The sequence below is a fragment of the Chiloscyllium plagiosum genome, chromosome 10 (assembly GCF_004010195.1).
Source record: "Chiloscyllium plagiosum isolate BGI_BamShark_2017 chromosome 10, ASM401019v2, whole genome shotgun sequence".
In the NCBI taxonomy this organism is placed as follows: domain Eukaryota; kingdom Metazoa; phylum Chordata; class Chondrichthyes; order Orectolobiformes; family Hemiscylliidae; genus Chiloscyllium; species Chiloscyllium plagiosum.
The window spans coordinates 43,103,789-43,126,422 of NC_057719.1; the positions used below are offsets into that span (position 1 = coordinate 43,103,789).

Consider the following 22,634-nt stretch of genomic DNA (forward strand, 5'->3'; position numbering starts at 1 on the left):
TTGCTGGTAAGCACAGCAAGTCAGGCAGCATCCAAGGAACAGGAGAATCGACGTTTCGGGCATAAGCCCTTCATCAGGAATGAGGAATGAAGGGCTTATGCCCGAAACGTCGATTCTCCTGTTCCTTGGATGCTGCCTGACCTGCTGTGCTTTACCAGCAACACATTTTCAGCTCTGATCCACTTAATGGTAAAGTCCGAGGGAGTGTTGCTGAACAAAGAGACCTTGGAGTGCAGGTTCATAGCTCCTTGAAAGTGGAGTTGCAGATAGATAGAATAGTGAAAAAGGTGTTTGGTATGCTTTTCTTTATTGGTCAGAATATTGAATACAGGAGTTGGGAGCTGAAAATGTGTTGCTGGAAAAGCGCAGCAGGTCAGGCAGCATCCAAGCAACAGGAGAATCGACGTTTCGGGCATAAGCCCTTCTTCAGGAATCCTGAATGATTCCTGAAGAAGGGTTTTTGCCCGAAACGTCGATTCTCCTGTTCCTTGGAGTTTCCTGAAGAAGGGCTTATGCCCGAAATGTCGATTCTCCTGTTCCTTGGATGCTGCCTGACCTGCTGCGCCTTTCCAGCAACACATTTTCAGCTCTGATCTCAAGCATCTGCAGTCCTCACTTTCTCCTACAGGAGTTGGGAGGTCATGTTGTGGCTGTACAGGACATTGGTCAGGCCACTTGAATATGTTCAATAACCTAGCTTCCACTGTCCTCTGGGGAAGAGGATTCCAGAGACTAACAGCCCTCTGAAAAGATAAATTCTTCCCCATCGCCATTTTAAATGGGAGATGCCTTTACTTTTAAACTGTGCCCTTCATTCTGGATTCCTTTTTCTGAAGTCTGATGAGTATTGACGCAACTTGCAACCTTTCCTTGTTAAACAACGTCTTCAGCCTAGGAACCAACCTAGTGAATCATCTCTGGACTACTTTCAATGCATGTATATCTATCATTAAATAAGGAGACAAAAACAGTATGCAGTACTCCAAGTGTGGTCTCACCAAAGCCTGACACAACTATAGCAAGGCTTCCCTACTTTTATACTCCATTCCTCTTGAATAAAGGCTAATGGTTCTTAAATACTAGTTTTACCATGTTAACTGTGTATAATTAATGATTTAGGGCACACAGATCCTTCAATCTCTCTTTGTTTATGTGTTATTCTGTTTTTCTACTCTGCCTGCTAAATTGTACAGCTTCACATTCTCCCACATTATTCTCCATCTACCAAATACCTACTCACTCATTTAATATATATATATAAAATATATTAGACAGATTCCCTACAGTGTGGAAACAGACCCTTCAGCCCAACCAATCCACACCGACCCTCCGAAGAGTAACCCACCCAGACACATTTCTCCCTGACTAATGCACCTAACACTGGGCAATTTAGCATAGCCAATTCACCTGACCTACACATCTTTGGACTGCGGGAAGAAACCAGAGCACCCGGAGGAAACCCACGCAGACATGGAGAATGTCTGTGTGGAGTTTGCACAGTCACCCGAGGCTGGAATCGAACCTGGGACCCTGCTGCTGTGAGGCAGCAGTGCTAACCACTGAGCCACCATGCCACCCACCTATATCCTTTGCAACTATTTGTATCCTCCTTACAATTTGCTATTCTACCTATCTTTGTTATATTTGTCTAAATATAGTCTATTTGTTCATCTAAGTCAATGATATAAACTGTACATAGTTGAGGCCTCAGTTCTGAATCCTGGAAAACTCCATTTTGACCCATTTCTCCTGATTCTTCCATTTCCTGTTTAGCCTGTAAAGCAGGTTGACTAATAATTTGTCACTGCAAACACCATATGGTCTTGTACTGTAAGCTTTTATATGGCATCTTTTATCGAATGCTTTTTGGAAATCCATATATACTACAGCTACTGGTTCCCTTTCATCCATCCTGCATGCCAAATCCCTCAAAGAACTCTAACAATTTGTCAAACATTATTTTTCTATCCATAAAACCATGTTAACTCCACATGGCTGTAGAATGATTTTTCTAAACATCCTGGTATTACTTCCATGGGTTTTAGTATTTTCACACTGAAAGATGCTGGGCTAACTGACCAGTTGTTTCCTGCTTGCTCTCTTCCCAATTCCTTCACTATTTTCTCGAACAGTGGTGCTACATTTAGAGCTTTCTAATTGTGATTTAAGGTATGATATATACATGTTTTAATATCTTAAAATAATTTTTATTGAAGTTTAGATTTTGATATAGTGACATGACAGCTTTGGTCTGAGAGCATGATGGAATTTAATGATCGACTTCTCAGTACGTCTGGAGCTTTTTTAAAACTTAATGTAAAAGAGGCAGTCCCTAGGATGAAGAAATTTGCCTGCATTGGGACAGGTTTGAGCAGACAGAGTAAACATTGAGGCACATGAGCTTGTTTTATTTTGCTTGGAGGAAAGCCTGCAGCTTAGTAAGGGTTGGGTATTTCTTTTGCAGGAGACCTGATTGGAGTTAGGTCTTTGGAACAGTTCATCCTAGAGAAAGGAGTTTATTCAAAAAAGCTGAGAATGAGGTTACCTAAGTGTATGGATTTTACATGAAAACTCCAGACCAGAAAATATTTGGTTAGAACCCTGAGGGAATATGAAGTGGAGAAAGTTTAAGTCAATTGTGTAACTCAAGGAAGAGGCTACCAGCCTCTCGAGGTAGAGAATTGAAAGAAACAGTAAAGTTAAATCTACAGATAGTGAACTCTCTCTGGTGTTTGAGTACAGTAAAGTGATTATGTTGGGATAGATAGGATTGTATTTTTATTCTGTTTCAGAAACTTTTAAATATTATTATATGTAACAGCTTGGCTTATTCTATTTTGTCTTTCATGTAAATGCTTCTATTTCTATTGATAAGAACAAATCTGTATGTGTACTTACATTTCAGTGAAAGATCACCTCATTAGATCTTTTTTTTTTATTTTATTTATTAAGTCGGATTTCAGTCTAGGATCTGAGTTGTCCAGTAATTACATCAGTTGGGGTCATAACACAATCAGGGGGATCTTTCCAGATTCTAGAGTTATCATGTATCCACTACCACTGCAGCAATATCTTTTAAGGTACATCCTGAGTGCATGCCATCAAGGCCTATAATCCTTTCTATCCCATTAGCTTTCCTACTAATTTTGTTTTGGTGTTGTGATTTGCTTTCAGTTCCCCCCCCCCCCCCCTCCCCCTTGATAAAACCATAAAGTTACAACATAAAAAGATACCAATCAGCCCACCCTGGCCACTGTAGCTGAATAAACTAGCTGTCCATTTTAATCCTATTTACCAGCATCTGGTCTGATAACTTGCAGGTTACTTCAGGTGCGGATCCAGGTTCCTTTCAAATGAGTTGAGGGTTTTTGTCTCAACCACCAAATTAGGCAGGGAATTCCAGTCACCTGACTACCCTGTGAGGTAAAGGCCTTTTTCTTATGTCCCCTATAATCCTTCTATCAATCAGCTTAAATTTGTGTCCCCCGATAATTGACCTGTCCACTAGTGTGAACAGATCTTGGACAGTGTGGATGAAGATCTGTAAAGAGGTGTAAAACAATGCCTCATTGTTTTACACCTCCAACTAAGTCACCCCTCAGCCTCTTCTGCTTTAGAGAAAACAATCCTAACCTATTCAATCTTTCCTCATTGCTGTAATTTTCAAGTACTGGCAACATTTTTGTGAATTTCCTCTAATACTCTCTCAACAGCATTTACATCCTTTCTGTAACGTGGTGACTAAAACTGTACACAACTCCAAGAGTGTCCTAACCAGTGTCACGCATATTTCCAATATTTCATCCCTGCTCTCGTATTCGATATCCCACCCAACAAAGGAAAACATCCCATGTGCCTTCTTTACCATCTTATCTACTTTATACTGTTGCCGTCAGAAGCCTTTGGATTTGCACTCCACGATCTCTCATTTCCTCTCCCCTTCTCAGTACACTCCAGTTTATTGTGTATTCCTTTGCTTTGTCTTCTCTCCCCAAAAGCATCTAGATTGAATTCCATTTGCCACTCTTCTGGCCATTCAAGTAAACCATCTGTTATCCTACAATCAACAACCACCCTCTTCACAACCTGTTCTATTTTAGCATCATATGCAGGTTTCTCATCATGACTCCCACATTTCAGTCAAAATCATTTAATATAATCCACAAATGGCAAGGAAGTAAAAGAGAGTCCATTGGAATACCACTCGTAATCACTTTCCATTCGTAAAATCATTCCTGGAACAAAATTACCCTTTTGCCTCCAGGAACTGATTTTGGAACCAACTCATCACATTCCTCTGTATCCCCTGAGTTTTAATTTTCTTATCAGACTGCCATGTAGGACCATGTCATATTCCTTCCTAAAATCCACAGAGACAACATCTAATGCATGACCCTCATCAATCCTCCTTGTTATTCTTCAAACTTCAATAAAGTTAGAGTGAGACAACCTTTCCTTAACAAAACCACGCTGACTTTATTTGGTGAGGCTTCGATTAATCAAGCAACAGTTAATCCTATCTCTCGACTTTGTTTTTAGTAACTTGTCCAGTAATGACTCCATGCTGACTGCCCTACAATTATTTGGCGCCTCCATCACACTTCTTCTGAGTAATGGTACACCATTTGCAAACCTCCAATCCTCTGGAGCCTCACCTGTGGAGGCAACGGCCCAGCGGTATTAACCTAGATTATTAGTCCAAAAGTTGAGCTAATTTTCTAGGGACCTGGATTCAAATCCTGCCATGGCAGATCATGAAATTTGAATTCATTTTTTAAAAAATGTTTGGAATTAAGAATCTTCTGATGACTGCAACAATTGTCGATTGTCAGAGCAACTTATCTGGCTCACCAATGTCCTTCAGGGAAGGAAATCTGCCATCCTTACCTTGTCTGACCTACATTCTGACTCCAGACTCTCAGCAATGTGGTTGACTCTCAACTGGCTTCTGAAATGACCAAGCAAGCCACTCCATTGTATCAATCAATATGAAGTCTCAACAAAGAAACAAAACCAGACTGACCACCTAGCATCGACGTAGGCTTCGCAAAGACAAAGGCAGAAACAGCCCTGTCAACCCTGCAGAGCCCTCCTTACCAACATCTGGAGGCTGGTGTCAAAATTGGGAGAACTGTCTCACAGACCAGTCAAACGTAAACTCTGGGGACATTTCGCTGAGCATCTCAGCCGGGCCCGCAGGGGCCTACCTGACCTCCCAGTCACCACCCATTTTAATTCCCCTTCCCACTCCCTCTCTGACATGACCATCCTCGGCCAGCGAATCAGACTGCAAATTGGAGGAACAGCACTTCATTTTCTGCCTGGGCAGCCTGCAACCCAAAGGACTCAACATTAGGTTCTCCAATTTTAAATAACCTCATTTCCTCAACCCCTGACTCCCTTTTCAGTCCCTCCCCCTCCCTTCCATTCCTCCGATCGACCCTTCCTTCCAGCTATCAACCGGATTCATTCCTCCCGGCGACCGACCAAGTCGTACCTTCTACCTGTGCTCACCTATCTCAACCTCACCACCCCACCTCTCTCCCTATCCAAAACCCTCCCCCACCCCCCTTTATCCGCAGCTCCACTTACATCCATCCCCAGTCCTGAAGAAGAGTTACATGTAAAACATTGACATCTCCACCTCCTGATGCTGCCTGGCTTGCTGTGTTCTTCCAGCCTCCTACCAGTCTACCTTGGATTCCAGCATCTGCAGTTTTTTTGTATCTCACAGATAGTCAAGCAACATCCTGACATAGTCATCATCATGGAATCATAACCAATAGATAACATCCCAGACAACACCACCACCATCCCTAGGTATGTCCTGTCCCACTGGCAGGATAGACCCAATAGAGGGAGCAGTACAGTGGTTTACAGTCAGGAGGGGGTTACCTTGGGAGTTCAGGTTAAACATGCGCAAGGAAACCTTCCGCTGATTACCACTTACCATCCTCCCTTGGCTAATGAATCAGTGCTCCTCCATGTTTAACAATACTTTGAGGAAACGCTGAGGGTAGCAAGTGCACACAATATACTCTGGGTGGAAGATTTCAATGTCCTCCACCAAAAGTGGTTTATTAGTAGCACTACTATAGCCCTGTCCTGTTTCTGTTCCTGCCCATGGATCAAATCTGAGGGAACGGCCTAATGCTTCCTGAAACAAACTTCCCTCCCCTAGATTATAACTTACTGTGGAGCTGAAAAATTTTTTTAAATGGTGTTCCTGTCCAAAAGTGCGTCAAGAAAAGGTAATTATCTGACTCTTAAACTCATGTACGTTGACTTCCATGTCCCTGAACAATTTGGTTAAATGTAGCTTTACTGTAGCTAAAGCAAACTGGAAGTTTCCCTCTCCTCACTTACTTGATTCCTAGTTTTAAGGCAAAAACTGTGGGCCCCTAATGTGGTTAGCAGCCAAACTTTGGGATTGTGAGTTCTGATGTAGCAATGACTCCTATGGAGCTCTGACAAAGCTCTAACAGCTGCCAACTCCTTTTAAATCATCACATTATTTTTTTAAAAGAAAACGAGTAGATGCATCTTGCTTAACCCAGTGCATGAAACAGCTTTCCCTCCTGCCATTCTCACAGGTTCCACCTCTTCACCTGGCTGATCTTAGCAGCTCCTGTGCATAATATACCTTTTTTTTTCTTTTAAAATCTTTTGTTAATATGATTATGGATGATGCTGATTATTTCCTATCCCTGAGCTGTGATAGTAGACCTTCTACATGAATTGCTGCATTTCTTGATAGCATCAAAAATGATGTTAGAGGTAGGGAATTCTAGAGTTTTTGAGCCAGTGTTGATGACTTCAGTTAATCATGAATTCGATTCCTGTAAAACGTCTTAAAACATGAAGTTCCCCATCTAGCTCCTAATCTTTTCTTTCATTTTGTTTGTGCCTGTTTTCTATGGCCTTCTGTGTCTGCCTGAGCCCTTTTGCAGTCTCTGCAGCTCCTACTCTTGTTGAATGAAAATCTCACACGTATTTCTGACTCTGGCTATCACAAATTGTAGGTTTTTACAGAAACACGTTAGTAATTATCACATCAATCTGTGTAATTTTCATTCAACCCTATTCAAAAGGAGTCTTCAGTTAAACCCATTAAGGATGATGGACTGTATAACCCATTCATCCATTTAAGGATTGCACAGCTTCCAACTCTCCAAGCCATTGGGAGCCAGACGACATCAAGATTTATTCTTGACATTGCAAAACAAGGTAAGGAGCTGCAAAGAAACAGAAGGGGACAACACAGACACAGACAGAGACATACAAAACAGGCATTGACAGTACAAGAGAAAAGATTCTTGAACTGGAAACAAACAGGGTGAAATTCAAGGAGCTACAGATAACTTTGTGCACCAAGAGTTTTAAAAAGAATTTAATTCACTATTAGCTGAAGTCAGTGTTGTCAGATAAGTGTTTGAACTCCCAATCTTAAAACTATTTGTGTGTGTATATTTTTTTTATATGTGTGTATATATATCACTCCTTTATCAGCACTGGATTGGAATTCCATACGATGTTCCCATGCAGGGTCCCATTCTATTGATATTTGTTCAAATTTAATTCGGGAGGACTGTTTGAACAAGCTATTTCCAAATCCCAAGTTTGCCAACCCAACACTTAACCCAATTCACTCACTTTATAGGCTGAATATTAAACTACTAATATACACTTAATTTGTGTATTTCTTAGTATTTTTGTTCTATTTCAGTCTTGAATTTCCAAGGATGTGGGAAGATGTTCAAGATTTAAATAGTTTGTCCTTAAGGTTTTGTTGGAATGTATCTCACAGTCGAGAGAAGCTCCTGTCTACACTTGAAATTGACCAAAATCAAAAGGTAAGAAACTCGATGTATTCCATCAATATATTGTATCAATACTCAACTTCACATTTATTTCAGCTTGCTCCTATTTTAAATATCTTCACTGAATTATCATTGCTAAGAGACATGCCATCAAAGCTCTTCAGCTTGCACTCAACAGATATAAGAATACACATTTCAAAGGGAACAGCAATTTATACAGCATAGGAAAAGAATGCTGATTAGTTGGCATTGGTCAAGGTATTGTTGTGGTGAATACAATACATGTTTAATTTTTTACAAAAGGCATAACGCCTCAGCGTGTTCATTTTCTTCCTGCAGAGGCCAGGTCCCAGTGTAGGAATCTATGTAGCTTCTAGCAAGTATAAGTAAGCTAAATTGTGAGCTCAATTGATAACCAGAAATTGGTTGTTAGTTTAATTCTTAGCACATTGCAAATTGTTCAAGTGTTGCCCAAATGTGAAATCATATCTAATATTGGATATTATGTTCAGAGTCTTGCAAACATAGGATTGTTGAATACAGTAGGTGCTATGCCTATTCGATCACAGGGCTGTCCTGTTTGATATGATCTACCACTTGTTGATATGTATGGCCTATGTAGTTGACATTGCATTGGTGTTTATGTAAACAATTTGGATGGGAATGTAGGAAGTGTTTTAATAAGTTTGTGGATGACACCAAAATTGGTGGTATAGTGGACAGTGAAGAAGATTATTGAAGAGTACAAGGATATTTTGATCAGCTGGGCCAATGGATTGAGGAGTGGAAGATGGAATTTAATTTAGATAAGTGCGAGATGTTGCATTTTGGTAAGATACATTTAATGGTTGGGCTCTGAGGAATGTTGTGAAACAGACACCAAGGGGTTCAGGTATATAGTTCCTTGGAAGTGGTGCCACAGCTGTACAGGGTGGTGAAGAAGACATTTGACACACTTGCCTTCATTGGTCAGGATGTGGAGGTGCTGGTGTTGGACTGGGGTGGACAAAGATAAAAATCACAAGATTTTTTAAATCAAAAAGACAAAAATGGAAGCTTGTACTTCCAAATAAACCTGTTGGACTATAACCTGGTATTGTGTGATTTTTAACTTCATTGGTCAGACCATTGAGTATAGGAGTTGGGACTTCATGTTGTAGCTGTACAGGACATTGGTGAGACTGTTTTTAGAATACTGCACACAATTCTGGTCGCTGTACTATTGAAACATAGTCATTAAACTAGAATGGGTGCAGAAAAGATTTACAAGGATGTTGCCAGGACTGGAGGGTTTTGAGTTATAATGAGAAGCTGGATAGGCCGGGACTTTTCTCTCTAGAGTGTTAGGAAGCGAAGGGATGACCTTATAGAGCATATAAAATCATGAGAGACATAGATAAAGTGAATAGCAAAGGTCTTTTCCTCCAGAGTAGGTGAATCCAAAACCAGAGGTTGTAAGTTTAATGTGAGAGGGGCAAGATTTAAATGGGACCTGAGGGACAACTTCTTCACAAAAACAGTGGTGACTATATGGATTGAGCTGCCAGAGGAAGTGGACGAAAGTGGGTACTGCAGATGCTGAAGCTTAGAGTCAAGATTAGAATAGTGCTGGAAAAGCACACCAGGTCAGGCAGCATTCGAGCAGCAAGAAAATCGACGTTTCGGGCAGAAGCCCTTCATTCATTCCTGATGAAGGGCTTTTGCCTGAAGCATTGATATTCCTGCTCCTCGAATGCTGCCTGACTTGTTGTGTTTTTCCAGCGAGAGGAAGTAGTATAGGCGATTACAATTTTAACATATAAAAAACATTTGGACAGGTACACGGATAGGAAAGGTTAAGAGGGTCATAGATTAGAGTAGCTTTTATTTGTCATTTCTACCGTACAACTGGTACAGTAAAAACGAGAGAGTGTTCCTCCAGGACCGAGGGTGCTACATGGATAGCACAAACTATACAATCGTCCACGGCATAAAGTGCATAACAGGTGCAAAACACGCAAGTTACAGTGTAATAGAAAAATTATAAAAAATATTTTTCTACCAGCAATTCGATGTCATGCAAAGAATTTCAGATGGGAAAGATACTGATTGCACTATGTTAAGGAGCCTGATAGCTTGGGGAAGAAACTGTTGCATGATCTGGCCCTGAGAGACCGAATGCTCCGGTATCTTCTGCCAGATGGCAGGAGGGAGAAGAGTTTGAGTGAGGGGTGTGTAGGGTCTTCCACAATTCTCTTAGCCTTTCAGATGCAGCTTATGGTGTAAATGTGCTAATGGAGGGGAGAGAGATCCCGATGATCTTCTCAGCTGTCCTCACTATCCGTTTTAGGGTCTTATGATCCGAGACGGTGCAATTCCCCAATCAGGCAGTGATGCAGAAGCTCAGGGTACTCTCGATGAACCCTTTGTAGAATGTGGTGAGGATGGGGTTGGGAGGTTTCCATTTAGGAAACCTGGTCAACATGGACAGGTTGGACCGAAGGGTCTGTTTCCGTGATATATGACTCACTGATTACCAGCATGTCTTTTTAGCTTGGCAGCAGTATTCGTCAGGTGGAAAATGCCATTTGTGTTGCTACTGCATTGTAGCAAGGTGATATTATTAACTTGGCCTGTTGCCCCAAATTTTGGGATACCTTGCCCTTCTGAGCACTTTTAGGTTTAAAAGTAAGGATAATCAGTTGTTAGAAGTAAATGGTCGTTCAAAAAGTAAGAACTCCTATGTCATGGCATGGAACTGTTTTTTCTATAACCAGGTTCTTGATTTAATGTCTCATGCATTTGTGACAGTGCAGGTTATATGTTCTGGAGTGGAGCTTGAACACCCAATCTTATGACTCTAAAGTAAACGTACTGCCATTGATTCAAAGTCCACATGAATGGAAAAAAAATAACTTCACACTTTATTTAATTCATAAAGATGATGATTATTGTGCATTTGACACCTCATTTATGAAACTACAACATTGTACTGTTTAACATTTACTAATAAATGAGGACATACACACACTGGTACGGTCCAGTTCTGCCAGATCCAAAATAAATCCAGTTACGTGGAAGAGATTAAAAAGTTTACCAGGAGGTCAAAGCTAACATATAATGCCAGCGATAAGCTTTCTTATAGATCTAAATGCCACATCTAGGAAGGAGGTACAATCTAAAGTTGGTTTTCTCTGTATTGACACCTTAGGTAAATGCAGACTGTTTGAATAGGTTTTGAGATTTAACAGGGAATGTTAATTTATTTTAAGAAAGTGCCATCTTCAATGCCATTATTGTTTTTCTCCAGGAATATCCTGGAGATTAATCTTTAAATCCTGGCAATTGCAAGAAAATCCTGGGATCTAGCAACCATCAGTGAAACATTATAAGGCCTGTCTCCCACACCAATGGTTGGTCAGTATGGCAGATGCATCAATTTTGTGTATTGTGGACAAGACTCAGCACAAACTATGCCGTTAGATAGTTATGATATGACTACAAGTGACCAGTGTTGGAGTAAAATGAGAGTGGAGAGAGCAAAATGGAGAAATAGTGAGATTGTAAGGCTCAGGAAGTTTGGAGGTTGGGAAGAATAATGCCAAGAAGCAATTCAAATACATGAATTGTTCATTTTAATGGTTGTATCTGTGAGAGAATATAGAGAAAGTAGCAAGGTAAGAATGTTGTCCGAAAACACACAAGCTCTCTGTGAATTCAATTTGGATAACATTGAATTAAAAGTGCATAGCTGTCTGAATGAAAAGTAAATTTCATTAAATTTTATCCAACTGAATTACAGTTTTACAATTAACTAGTGCACCTTTCTTAATGTACAGGTGTTCACTGAGTTCTATTTAGAAACATCTCTGGTTTGTTCCTTTAAAAATGTATGTGGCACGGTGGCTCAGTGGTTAGCACTGCTGCCTCACAGCTCCAGGGACTGGGGTTCAGTTCCACCCTGGGGTGACAGTCTGTGTGGAGTTTACACATTCCCTGTGTCTGTATGGGTTTCCTCTGGGTGCTCCAGTTTCCTCTTGCATTTCAAAGCTGTGCAGGTTAGGTGGAATGGCCATGCTGAATTGCCCATGGTGTCCAGCTGTCTACAGTCTAGGTGGGTTAGCTATAAGAAATGCAGGATGGCAAGTTAGGGGGTGGGTCTGGGTAGGATGCTCTTCAGAGGATCAGTGTAGACTCGGGTGGAACGGCCTGCTTCTACGTTGTAAGGATTCTATGATTCCATGCTTTGATTTATAATTACCATAATTTTAATAAACAATAAAGTCCTGATGTTTGCATTCCCCAAACCTGGTAAAACAGTGATTTTCACACTTGGTGAACTGTATGCAGTTTCTACTCGAGAAAGGAAGTTTTATTTTAATCATTTTTCTTTAAAGCTGAAGATAAGCAAAGGTCAGACTTGCAATGGACAAAGAGGTGCACAGGACGTTTTGTGTGGATAAGCAAATTTGTGAAAGGCAAAAACATGAAGGGCAGGGCTTTATGGCATGATTCCAAACCAAACCAGACTGGCTGTAATCCACTCATTACCACTAGGTGGTGCTCTTTGGCACTATAGCCAGAGATTGTCATCTGAGATCAACCAAGACGTAATTTTAAACATTTCTATAATTATTTAATTTGCATTGTTGACTGTTAAGAGTTACACAAAACCAGGCAGATCTACAAATACTGCAGGGATTTAAATATAAAGGATCGTATTGTTAAAACTATTTAATGCGATATGATGGACCACACAGTCTTAAGGTTGGATTTAATGAGAGGCCTAACTGCACAGTAATTGTGAAATAGTTCCTTTACTTTTTTTTTTAACAAATTAGGGTCAAAGGATATCTGTTGCATAATACAAACAATTTTATTTTTAGATTATGTTTCACTTTTAGTCAAAATTTTCTTGAGACCACCAGAACACATTCCTGACATTAACAGATCGTTGACTTTTACTTTGGTCAGTGGGATATTAAAAAGCCAGAGCTAAATGCTAAAAAGAGGGTAACAAATCAAGCAACTTCTCATAAAGCTTTTCTGGGCATACTGAGAACAGAAGAGTAATTTCAAACTTTATGCCTCACTCTAAATACAAGTCCTGTCATGTAAGCGATTTGTACAATATCCTGGTTCTCTTGGCTCGAGCCAACAAACTGTAGGTGTCCCAACCTCAAAGTCCCAGGACCTGATCAAAACTTTAATCGCCATGCTCATTTCTTTCCTGATGAAACTGATCCAGTCTTGTGACAAATGCCTCTTCTGAAGCCATCCAGGCAATTGCACTAATATCTAATAAAGTAAGACCCCAACTAACGTTTGTCATACATACCAAGATCAGGCCTTCATGTAGACTGCAAGTCATTGGCCATGATTCAGACTTCCAGGTTGATACACGTAAATCATAAAGGGCTAGTAGATCATAGATTACAGGACGGGGAGGCCACAGTTGTGTCTGTGTCATCTGCTGCCTTGTCCTACAGCCCTGCAAACCTGTTAATTTTAGATGTTGGTCAAGTTCACTTCATGCCTTGATTGAACCTGCCTCCTTCACACACTCAGGCAGAGCATTTCAGATTCTGATCAGTTTCTGCGTGAACATGGTTTTCCTTTGATAACTGTTGCTTCTTTTACCAATGTCTGAGAGGCCCTGGTGCAGCCCAAACTGAGCACCACTATTCTTTTGTGAATGCTGCTTGATAGGACTGTGGATTACACCTTCCATCACTATGCCGAAGATCAAAAATAGATTGAGGAAATAATTGGCTTGGTGGATTTGACCTGCTTTTTGTGTACGGGATATAATGGAACTGCTTGGCTAGTAGTCTTTACTATGAATGCTGGAATGTTGTCAGGGCCAGTAGCCTCTGCATTACTCATCATGTTCAGCCATTTCTTCATGTCATGTGGAATTATTTGAGTTGGTTGAAAACTACCATGTGTTATGCAAGACACCTCAGGAAAAGGCTGAGATGAGTCATCTACTCTATGCCTCTGGCTGAATATGGATGCAAATGGTTCAGCTTTATCTTTTATACTGATAAGTTGGGATCCCCCATCATTGAGATAGCGGATATTTGTAGAGGGTAGACAATTACCCTCTAATTGTCCATCATCATTCATGACTGGACATGGGAGAACTGCAGAGCTTTGACTTGATCTGTTCGTTTTGGGTTCATTTAACCAAATAAAGGCATGCTGCTGCTACTGTTTAGCATGTAAGTAATCCTACATTGTAGTTTCACCAGATTGATACCTCCAAGATGATGTATTTGAGGAAATCCTGCAATAGGGGCATTCCCTCTGATCTGAATGTTTTAATATATCAGATTTATTCATATTCTGATAGATAGTGGGTAATTCATTGCAGACAGTAATATTGCATCAAAATGTGGATGTCCAGATTTGTTCTGATAAGTTCTACCTTGGACTCTATAATCAAAGAATGAGCAAACCAGGTGGCTTTTTGATGGAGGACAATTGATATGAACTTGGAACTGAGACATTGAAGTGTCAAGATAGGATTTTAATTTATCTCTCCAATATAAAAACCCATTTTCTTGTGTGCCCTCATCCTTCAGGTGCCCTTGTCCTCCTAGGTAGGAGAGGTTTCAGGTTTGGAAGGTGCTGTCAAGGGATATTTAGTGAGTTGCTGCAGTATATCTTCCAGATGATATACGCTGCTGGGGAGGTAAATGGGGAGTATTCCATCACACTTCGAACTTGTGCTTTGTTCAGACCATTCTGCTCTAATTCAACAGTTGTGTTCCTCTGCAACCTTGCTCAGTAGAAAATTGCACTATGGAAAACCACCATAGAAAAGTGCACTGTAGAAGATCGCTAAAGAAAATCACTATACTTGTTCAGCAAAAAGTTTGCGTTTTCCAAACAGCATCCACAATTTGTCAATCGTGTAATAGACCATTCATGTTGACAAAATGCGCATTACACCAGAACAACCTGTAGATCTTCTTTCACTGTAGCTGGGTCCAAATCCTCGAACTTCCTCTTTGGATGTGCCTACACTGCAGAAGGCAACTCACTTTCACCTTCTCGTTGCCAATGAATGTTGGCAGTGATGCCCACATTGTGTGATTGAATTTAAATGTCAAATTATGAACAGGGCTTTGAGGTGTCAGGTGACTTATTCACTGTAGAATTCCCAGCCTCTGACCTGTTCATATAGCCATAATATTTATATGGTGGGTCTCATTTCTTTTCAAGTCAGTGGTAATAAATACCAGGATATTGATGTTGGGGATATCAGAAATTATGCTGCTGTAGACTGTAAAGGGAGGAGTATTGGACTCTCTCTTTTTGGAAATGCTTATTGCCTGGCATTCATGTTATTTGCCACTTACCAACCTAAACTTAAATGTTATCTTGAGTCTTGCCAAATGCAAGCACAGAATGCTTATGTATCAGTGGAGTTGTGAATGGTACCGATCATTGCTGTTGTCAATAAGCAACTTATGACCTAGTGATGGTGGGAAAATTATTGATGCAGCTAAGATTTTTGTTATAACATTGTTCTGAGAAACACGTGCAGTAGTCTTGAGGCTTTAATAATTATCCTCCAACAGGCGCAACCATCATTCTTTGTGCTAGAGATGGTTCCTTGATGCCACACTCAGGAAAATTCTGTCTTGATGTCAAGGGTGGACCCTCTCTCCTTTTAGAGTTCATCTCTTCTGTCCACTTCTATCCTAAATGAGGTGTGGTACCAAATGTCTATAGGCAAAACTGTAACTGACAATAGGTGAGCAGCTTGTCGCTGAGTAAATGCCATTTGATAGCACTGCCTGGGAAACCTTCCATCACTTTGATTGAAAGTAAACTGATGGGAGATGATGACTCCTATTTGATTTGTCCTGCTTTTTGTGGACAGAATATGCCTGGGCAACCCTTCACATTACATGATGGACGCCAATATTCTATCTGTACTGGAACAGCTCACTAAGTGCATGGTTAGTTCTAGAGCACAAGTCTTCACTATCACAACCAGGATGGTTTCAAAGCCCATAGCTGTGTTGCAGACTCGGATCAAATGTATTCCTAGAGGTCTCAGCACCTGATTTGCCCCATGTGGCGCATGGCTTTCCTATGCCAATTGGAAAGTGAAAAGCTTCAGCATCACTACCCAACTGGATGATGCTTGACTAATCGTCAAACAGGCAGATCTTTTTGGTCACATTTTCAATATTTTTTTACCTGTTCCAACAAAACAACATGCACTCAGTAGTGTCCTGGAGATGAATCTCCAATTCCTGGAGACTCCATGACATTCCTGGTGAGTTTGAAAACCTATCCCCCACACTTGGCTGCTTTTATAAACTTACACTATTTCCTGATATCACGTGTATTCAATTGCCTGAAAATTGCCTTCTAGAAATGACCTTTGGATGAGGCTGAGATGGATGTTCTCCACAGCACTTCCGATGAAGGTTGGTTGCATATGTTCCAGTCTTGTCTCTCGCACTTACATACTAGGTTCTGCCATCATTAAGGATCAGCAAGCTTTGGAGTCTCTTTCTCAGATTAGCTTGATTGTTTTCATTATTATGCACAAATTGGACAGGGACATTAGGCAATTATTGCTAAATTTAAAACTTCTGAAGTTGCTACGTACAATGCGATCCCTCACCTTAAGCTGTACAAAACCTCACTGGCTCCCCATTCAGATATGTTGAATGGTATATTGTTCATGCAGTGACTTTGAAGATATTGTCTACGCTTACTGTAAAATAAAAGTTAGGGCTTGACAATTCGAGTTATTAGCAGTGTGGTATGTTTTAATTACTTCCAAACAACCCCTCTGTCCTAGAAAATGAAGGAGTACAAGTATGACATTTCATTCCTTCAGTTTTTAATTAATGTTTACTTTGCCTCTCAGTGTTTCTCAATCCAAACTACTTTTGTCACCATCCCCTCTCTTTTGTTTTCTGTACCCAATTTGATACTTCACAATTCTAACTGACACACTCCGTGCTGCTAATGAACAATTCTTCAATCTCGTTGTATGTGTGCCTGTTCACATATGTCTACAATGTGCTGCAACATTCAAATGTCCCACTGACAGCAATGTCCTGTGGAAAACACAATAAAAACACTAAGCGCTCAGGCCAATCTTTCCCTCCATGCTGCAAAATCTAATGCAATAAAGTTTATTGTTTCTTTATTTGACCTTTTAGTTTCCTGTAACCAAATGGGTAGCACTATGAATCTTGAACTCAATAATGTCTAGCACTTAAAGTGAATGGTCACAATTAAATATTGATATTGTTCATTCATTATTAATAGCTAATCATTTACCAAAATCCTTAGTATTAACAACTAGCATTAATAGACCTGTATTCAAAATATACAATGCATTATACATATTTGTTGTTAGTACTATACAAGCTGAGACTTCACAGAATTAACCAGTTAACATCAAATTTGCCTATATTACTGCACAATATACTTTTCACTGAGAACGCACAACAATCTTGCTTTGAAATTTTGTTATTGAAAGGATGGCATTTAAAATGATTGGTTAATGTAAATATTTTAGTTTTGAATTGACAATTGAAGAAAGATAACATAAACAAACAAGTCAAATTTTAAAGAAGGTCCAGGAACAGAGACCCCATGGGTTTACAACCATAAATCTTTGAAGATGCAGATGGGTTAGTTAGTTGTTTTTGTTTCTAAAAGGTATATGGCTTCTTGTCTCTATACAGGATACTAAAGCAAAGTGATTTATAAACCACTGGCTCAGCCTCAGGTACAATATTGTGTCCAAATCGGGGCATCACACTTTAGGACTGATGACAAGACTTTGGATGGAGTGCTGAGGAGATTTCCTCGGAAAATATCAGAGATGAAGGATTTCAGGTGTATGGCAAAACTGGAGAAGGCTGAGGAGAGATTTAGTAACAACACTATGGCTGTCTCTACATCGAGGGATTGTAGTGGTTCATGGTGCCAACAAATTATCATCATCTCCTGGGCAATTAGGAATGGCAATAAATGTGAGCTAGCTAGCAATGCCCAAATCCCATGAACAAATAAAATGAAATAATACTAAAGTAAAATGGAGGGGTTTCAATAGTGTAAATCCACTGGCAGCATGGTCAGTAACCAGAGGGCACAGATTTAATTGGCAGAATAACCGCGGTGTAATACTTTTTACATAACAAATGATTATGATCTGAAATGCAGTGCTTAGAAGGGATAGTGGAAGCAGATGCTATAATAACTTGCAAAGGAAAATGGATAAATACATTAATGGGGAAAAATAGCAGAGCTATTGGAAAGGAGCAGCGGTTTGAGCATTAGCTCTTTCAAACACCAACCCTGACATAATGAACCAAATGGCTTCCTACTGTACTGTATGATTGCATCTTCCTATTGCATTTTGATTATTATCAGATTAATTAAACAATCTGTTTAGCAGTAAATGAAGTTTGTTCAAGATCTGTTCATTCCCAGTTTAGTTTTAACTTGGAAATGCTGTCCTAGAAGAATTTATTTTAATTTGTGAAAATGAATTCTCTTTCACCATTAAAATGACGAAGTATTTTTTGTGCAAAGTTTTCAAATTTATTTTGCATTCCACAATATTTATCTCAACATTATACTTAGCTTTACAGCTAAGGAATTTGATGATTGCTTTTTTCCCAAAGTTGTGCATTTGTTGCAAGAAGTCTTTATTTAATGATGTAACTCAATAGGTAAATTACTACCCATAGAATCATAACCATGGATCTAATTTGTTATCCCACAACTAGTATGGATTATCAATATTTTGCGTATTTTTGTTCAGATTGACTTACACTTTATGCTCCCCTCTCCCTTTGTGTCTGTTTTTATAGGACATTGGACAAAGTGACCTCCAGTTTCTGGAGGATACAATGGCCTGCAGTTCAGACCTGGAGAAGACTGGTGAATTACCAGAAGTTACTACAGTTTCTGAAAACGGCACCAAAGCACTAATCCAAACCAGGGTAAAAGAAAAATATGTACATAGTTACTAAATTTGAATTGCTGTTCCTTCTTATAAAATGGGTACTAATTTTAAAATGTCTGTACTCCGTAATGTTTGTTTTGTTTGTGAGGAGATTTGTTGTTTGCCACTATTGCAGAAAATTTTAGAAACATTTTATTTTACTTGTAGTCGTGAACTAAGATGTCAGAATCTTACCATCTGGGTGAAGAGGGAGAACTCGGTGGCTGTCCGGGTGCTTCTCTACATAATCACATGAATTCAGCAATGAAGAAGGGTTTGATTCATGAAGGCACCTGCTGGGGTCAACAGTCCTCTGTCATTACTAAACCCTCTCCTTCCTCAGCATCTCGGGTCTTTTTGCATGTTGCCTTTGTTATTGGAATATTCTGGTTAAATTTACCTATAATAGATCAAACCAAGCACATAAAGATGGCTGGCTTCACTCTTTACCACTGTTCTCACTTCACTTTTTTACATAACAGTTGATAACCAATGCTGTTCTACTCAATCAAGGGAATTTTCCATAATCAGGTGGGATGTATGAATTATACAACATTGCTTCACCCATATTGAAAGGAAAATTAATCAGCCACACATAACAAATGTTAAAGGCACAGAGTTTGAGGTGAAGATATGGACTGTTTTGGGCACACCTGAGGAAAGATCCTTACCCAGTTCAGCTCATCCTCATAACTGGAGTGTCTCAGTTCTGGTGTCATCTTTGTAAATCTTTTTTACACTTTATCCAGTGTTTCTATGTCCTGTTGTACGTTGGAGACAAGAACCAGAACAGGATGCCAAGTAAGTGAGCAGCCTGGTTCGTGTGATACTGGCCAGGAAGGGGAATGGAATCACTTGCTTCAGGATCCAAGAAATTGCAAGAAGTGCTGGAAATTGTGCAGTTATCAATGAGGGTTTCCATTTCTTACATTTTATAATGGAGGAAAAGTCAGTGATGAAGCAGCTGAAGATAGTTGCTCCTTGGATACTACCCTGAGGAACTCCTGTAGCAATATCCTGTCATCTCACCGCAAACATCTTCCTTTCTGTTAGGTATGATTCCTAACAAGGTACAGTATTCCCCTGATTCCCATTGACTCCAGTTTTCCAGGGTTCTTGATTCCATACGTTTGCCAAAAGCTGCCTTAATGTCAAGGACAGTCACTCTCGCTTCACCCCTCACTTGGGAGCTATTGGGCCCGGTGATCAAAGCTTGGACAAGGAACTAGGTTTTAAAAACCATCTTAAATGAAGGAGGGAGGGAGGGAAGCAGGCAGGCAGAGTTGTTTATCAGGGAGGATTTCTAAACCTTATCACTTTGGTGATTGTAAGCATGTCAGCAGTGGCACAATGATTACAATGAAACATGTCCAAGAGGCTGGAATTAGCTGAGTGCAGATATCTAATGGATGAGAGGCTAGAGGCAATTAGAGGAGGGAGAGACAAAGTTAGGAGGGACAGTCAATGTGGAACTCACTAGTTATGTAAACTTACAGATAACTTCAGATATTCTAACTACAGAAAACATCAGGTAGTATCTTCATAGATTTTATTTGACTCTGTAATAATGTATGGATGATTGCATACCCAATTTAAAGTGACTTGTTCAATAAATGTGCATCAAAAGCATGCTAACTTTTCCGGAAATTAAGATATTCAATTTTGATGGAAATAGTTTTGGCAAGAATGATCTAGATGTTGCTTAAATGTCAGTACTTCCACAGAGATCATTTTTCATTTGATTACCAAAGGATGGTTTTATCCCAGCCTTCAATGGTGTCTGTTCTGATCATTTATTACCTTCAGGACAGCTCTTTACTCTTGACTTCAGCCACCTTTTACTTTTAACCATTACAGAGAAGATTGTTTTGCTATCATTCCGCCAGCTTAAGTTTTCAACACTTTCATCAGGATGGCCCACAAACGTAGGTGCAGCCTCTTATCCTGCGGAGTCTGTTTCCTTTCATTTGAAATTAATTGTTCCCTCTTCATTTGTATTTATTGTACCTTCATAGGAAAGCCATGAATGTGCATCAATAAATATTAAACAGTCTAGGCTGTTTAAAATCCTATATTTATTAAGAATATGCACTACAGTGCTATACAATCAAGTGATTACATTCAAAATTATATTGAAAATTCTGGCTCGAAACACCAAATTGTTCACATTTGTTAAAGGTGATTTATATTGCTCTATATTGGGTTGGTTGGTAGTAGCTATTGTATCATAAGTTCAGTCTCCAATCTAGAGAGTTACCAAGCTCAACATTATTGAACATAACTAAAGGAGCCTTGAACATGACCTGTTAAGTAAGGAGGAGTGGGGAAATTTCTCATCTCCATATTGGTTCATTCCACATCATAAGCAACATTGGACAATTTTTCCAGCGATTTGGCAGTACATTTCATTACATGCATAAGTAGGCAAAGAACAGAATCTGAAGTTTCATACTTTTTGCATAGAGGAAGAGTAAGGCTCTGCCCCCTTTTGTTTGGCTTTCTCATTTTCTGATTGAAACCTCTCCATTGTATTGAGTGCACAAATGTCACTGCTATGTTGAACATTCCAATCTACATCCATTTCTAATAAATTAAAATGATCCAGAAATTGCAGTCATAGAGTCATAGAGATGTACAGCATGGAAACAGACCATTCAGTCCAACCTGTCCAGTCCTACAACATTAACCATGCCAACTTTTTAAAAATTTATTTCCTGTGCATCAATGCAGTAATTTAACCAGCATGCTTTCCCCAAGTGTTCAATTCCTGATTTTGTTCCTGTTGCGTTAATCAGATTAGGAATCTCCCTGGAGCAAGGGAAGAAATTCCTGATTGGAGAAATCAATAGCAATTACTTCACAACAAAGTGAAAGAAGGAATTCTTTCAATGTACAATTTGTTTTGGAAAATGAACGACCATATCTAAAAGGTTAGATATAGCACTGGCTGTAAATGTTAACATTTCAGGGCTGTACATTATAAAGGTCTTGCTGAATTGTATTCATGATCTTTAATTTGTTTGATTACAGATCCCTGTAAGCGCTTTTCCAAGAACCGGCCGAAGTTTGACTCATCGACTTGAGAGTGTAGTTATCCAGTGGTTACATTTAAATGGAAATAGAGTCCGAGAGGTGCCAAGGATCAAGAAAAGTTAATTATTTCTGTAATACAAAATTTAAAATGTTAACATTTTGTACTTTACCTCTTTTTCCCTAACACCAATTTATTTCAAACTGTCCATCCAAATTTTTAACTTTTATGTTATGGTCATTTTAGAATATTTAGCATTTCAAAATGTATTGCAATTTGGTTACAGCATGAGTATTAAAGCAAATATAATTTAACAGTTTGACTAAAGGTATATTTAATTATAGAGTCATAGAGATGTACAGCACAGTCCAACTCATCCATGCCAACTAGATAACCTAATCTAGTCCCATTTACCAGCACTTGACTCATATCCCTCTGAACCCTTCATATTAATATACCCATCCAGATGCCTTTTAAATGCTGTAATCGTACTAGCCTCCAAAACTTCCTCTGGCAGCTCATTTCATGCACACACTATCCTCTGTGTGAAAAGATTGCCCCTTAGATCCCTTTTATATCTTTCCCCTCACACTCTGAACCTGTGCCCTCTACTTCTGGACTTCCCCACCCCAGGGAAAAGACCTTGTCTCTTTTTGTCCTATCCATGTCCATCATGGTTTTTATAAACCTCTTTAAGGTCGCTCCTTATGATTTTATAAACCTCTATAAGGTCATCCTTCAGCCTCCAACGTTCCAGGGAAAACAGCCCCAACTCATTCAGCCTCTCCCTTTAAGCTCCCCCAACCCT

The 22,634-nt window shown here is 39.6% G+C and overlaps 1 protein-coding gene across 5 annotated transcripts in view; it reads left to right on the forward strand.

Annotated features, from left to right (window-relative positions):
• Nucleotides 1-22,236, forward strand: part of LOC122553575 — a 52,746-nt gene extending 30,510 nt beyond the window's left edge. For all 5 annotated transcript variants that reach the window (XM_043697591.1, XM_043697594.1, XM_043697592.1 and 2 more), the window contains 3 exons: nucleotides 7,727-7,853; nucleotides 18,662-18,793; nucleotides 21,826-22,236. In XM_043697591.1, coding sequence (XP_043553526.1) covers nucleotides 7,727-7,853; nucleotides 18,662-18,793; nucleotides 21,826-21,951 — 385 coding nt within the window. In that variant the 3' untranslated portion in view covers nucleotides 21,952-22,236. The remainder of the gene's footprint in view (nucleotides 1-7,726; nucleotides 7,854-18,661; nucleotides 18,794-21,825) is intronic.
• The last annotated feature ends 398 nt before the right edge of the window (nucleotides 22,237-22,634 follow it).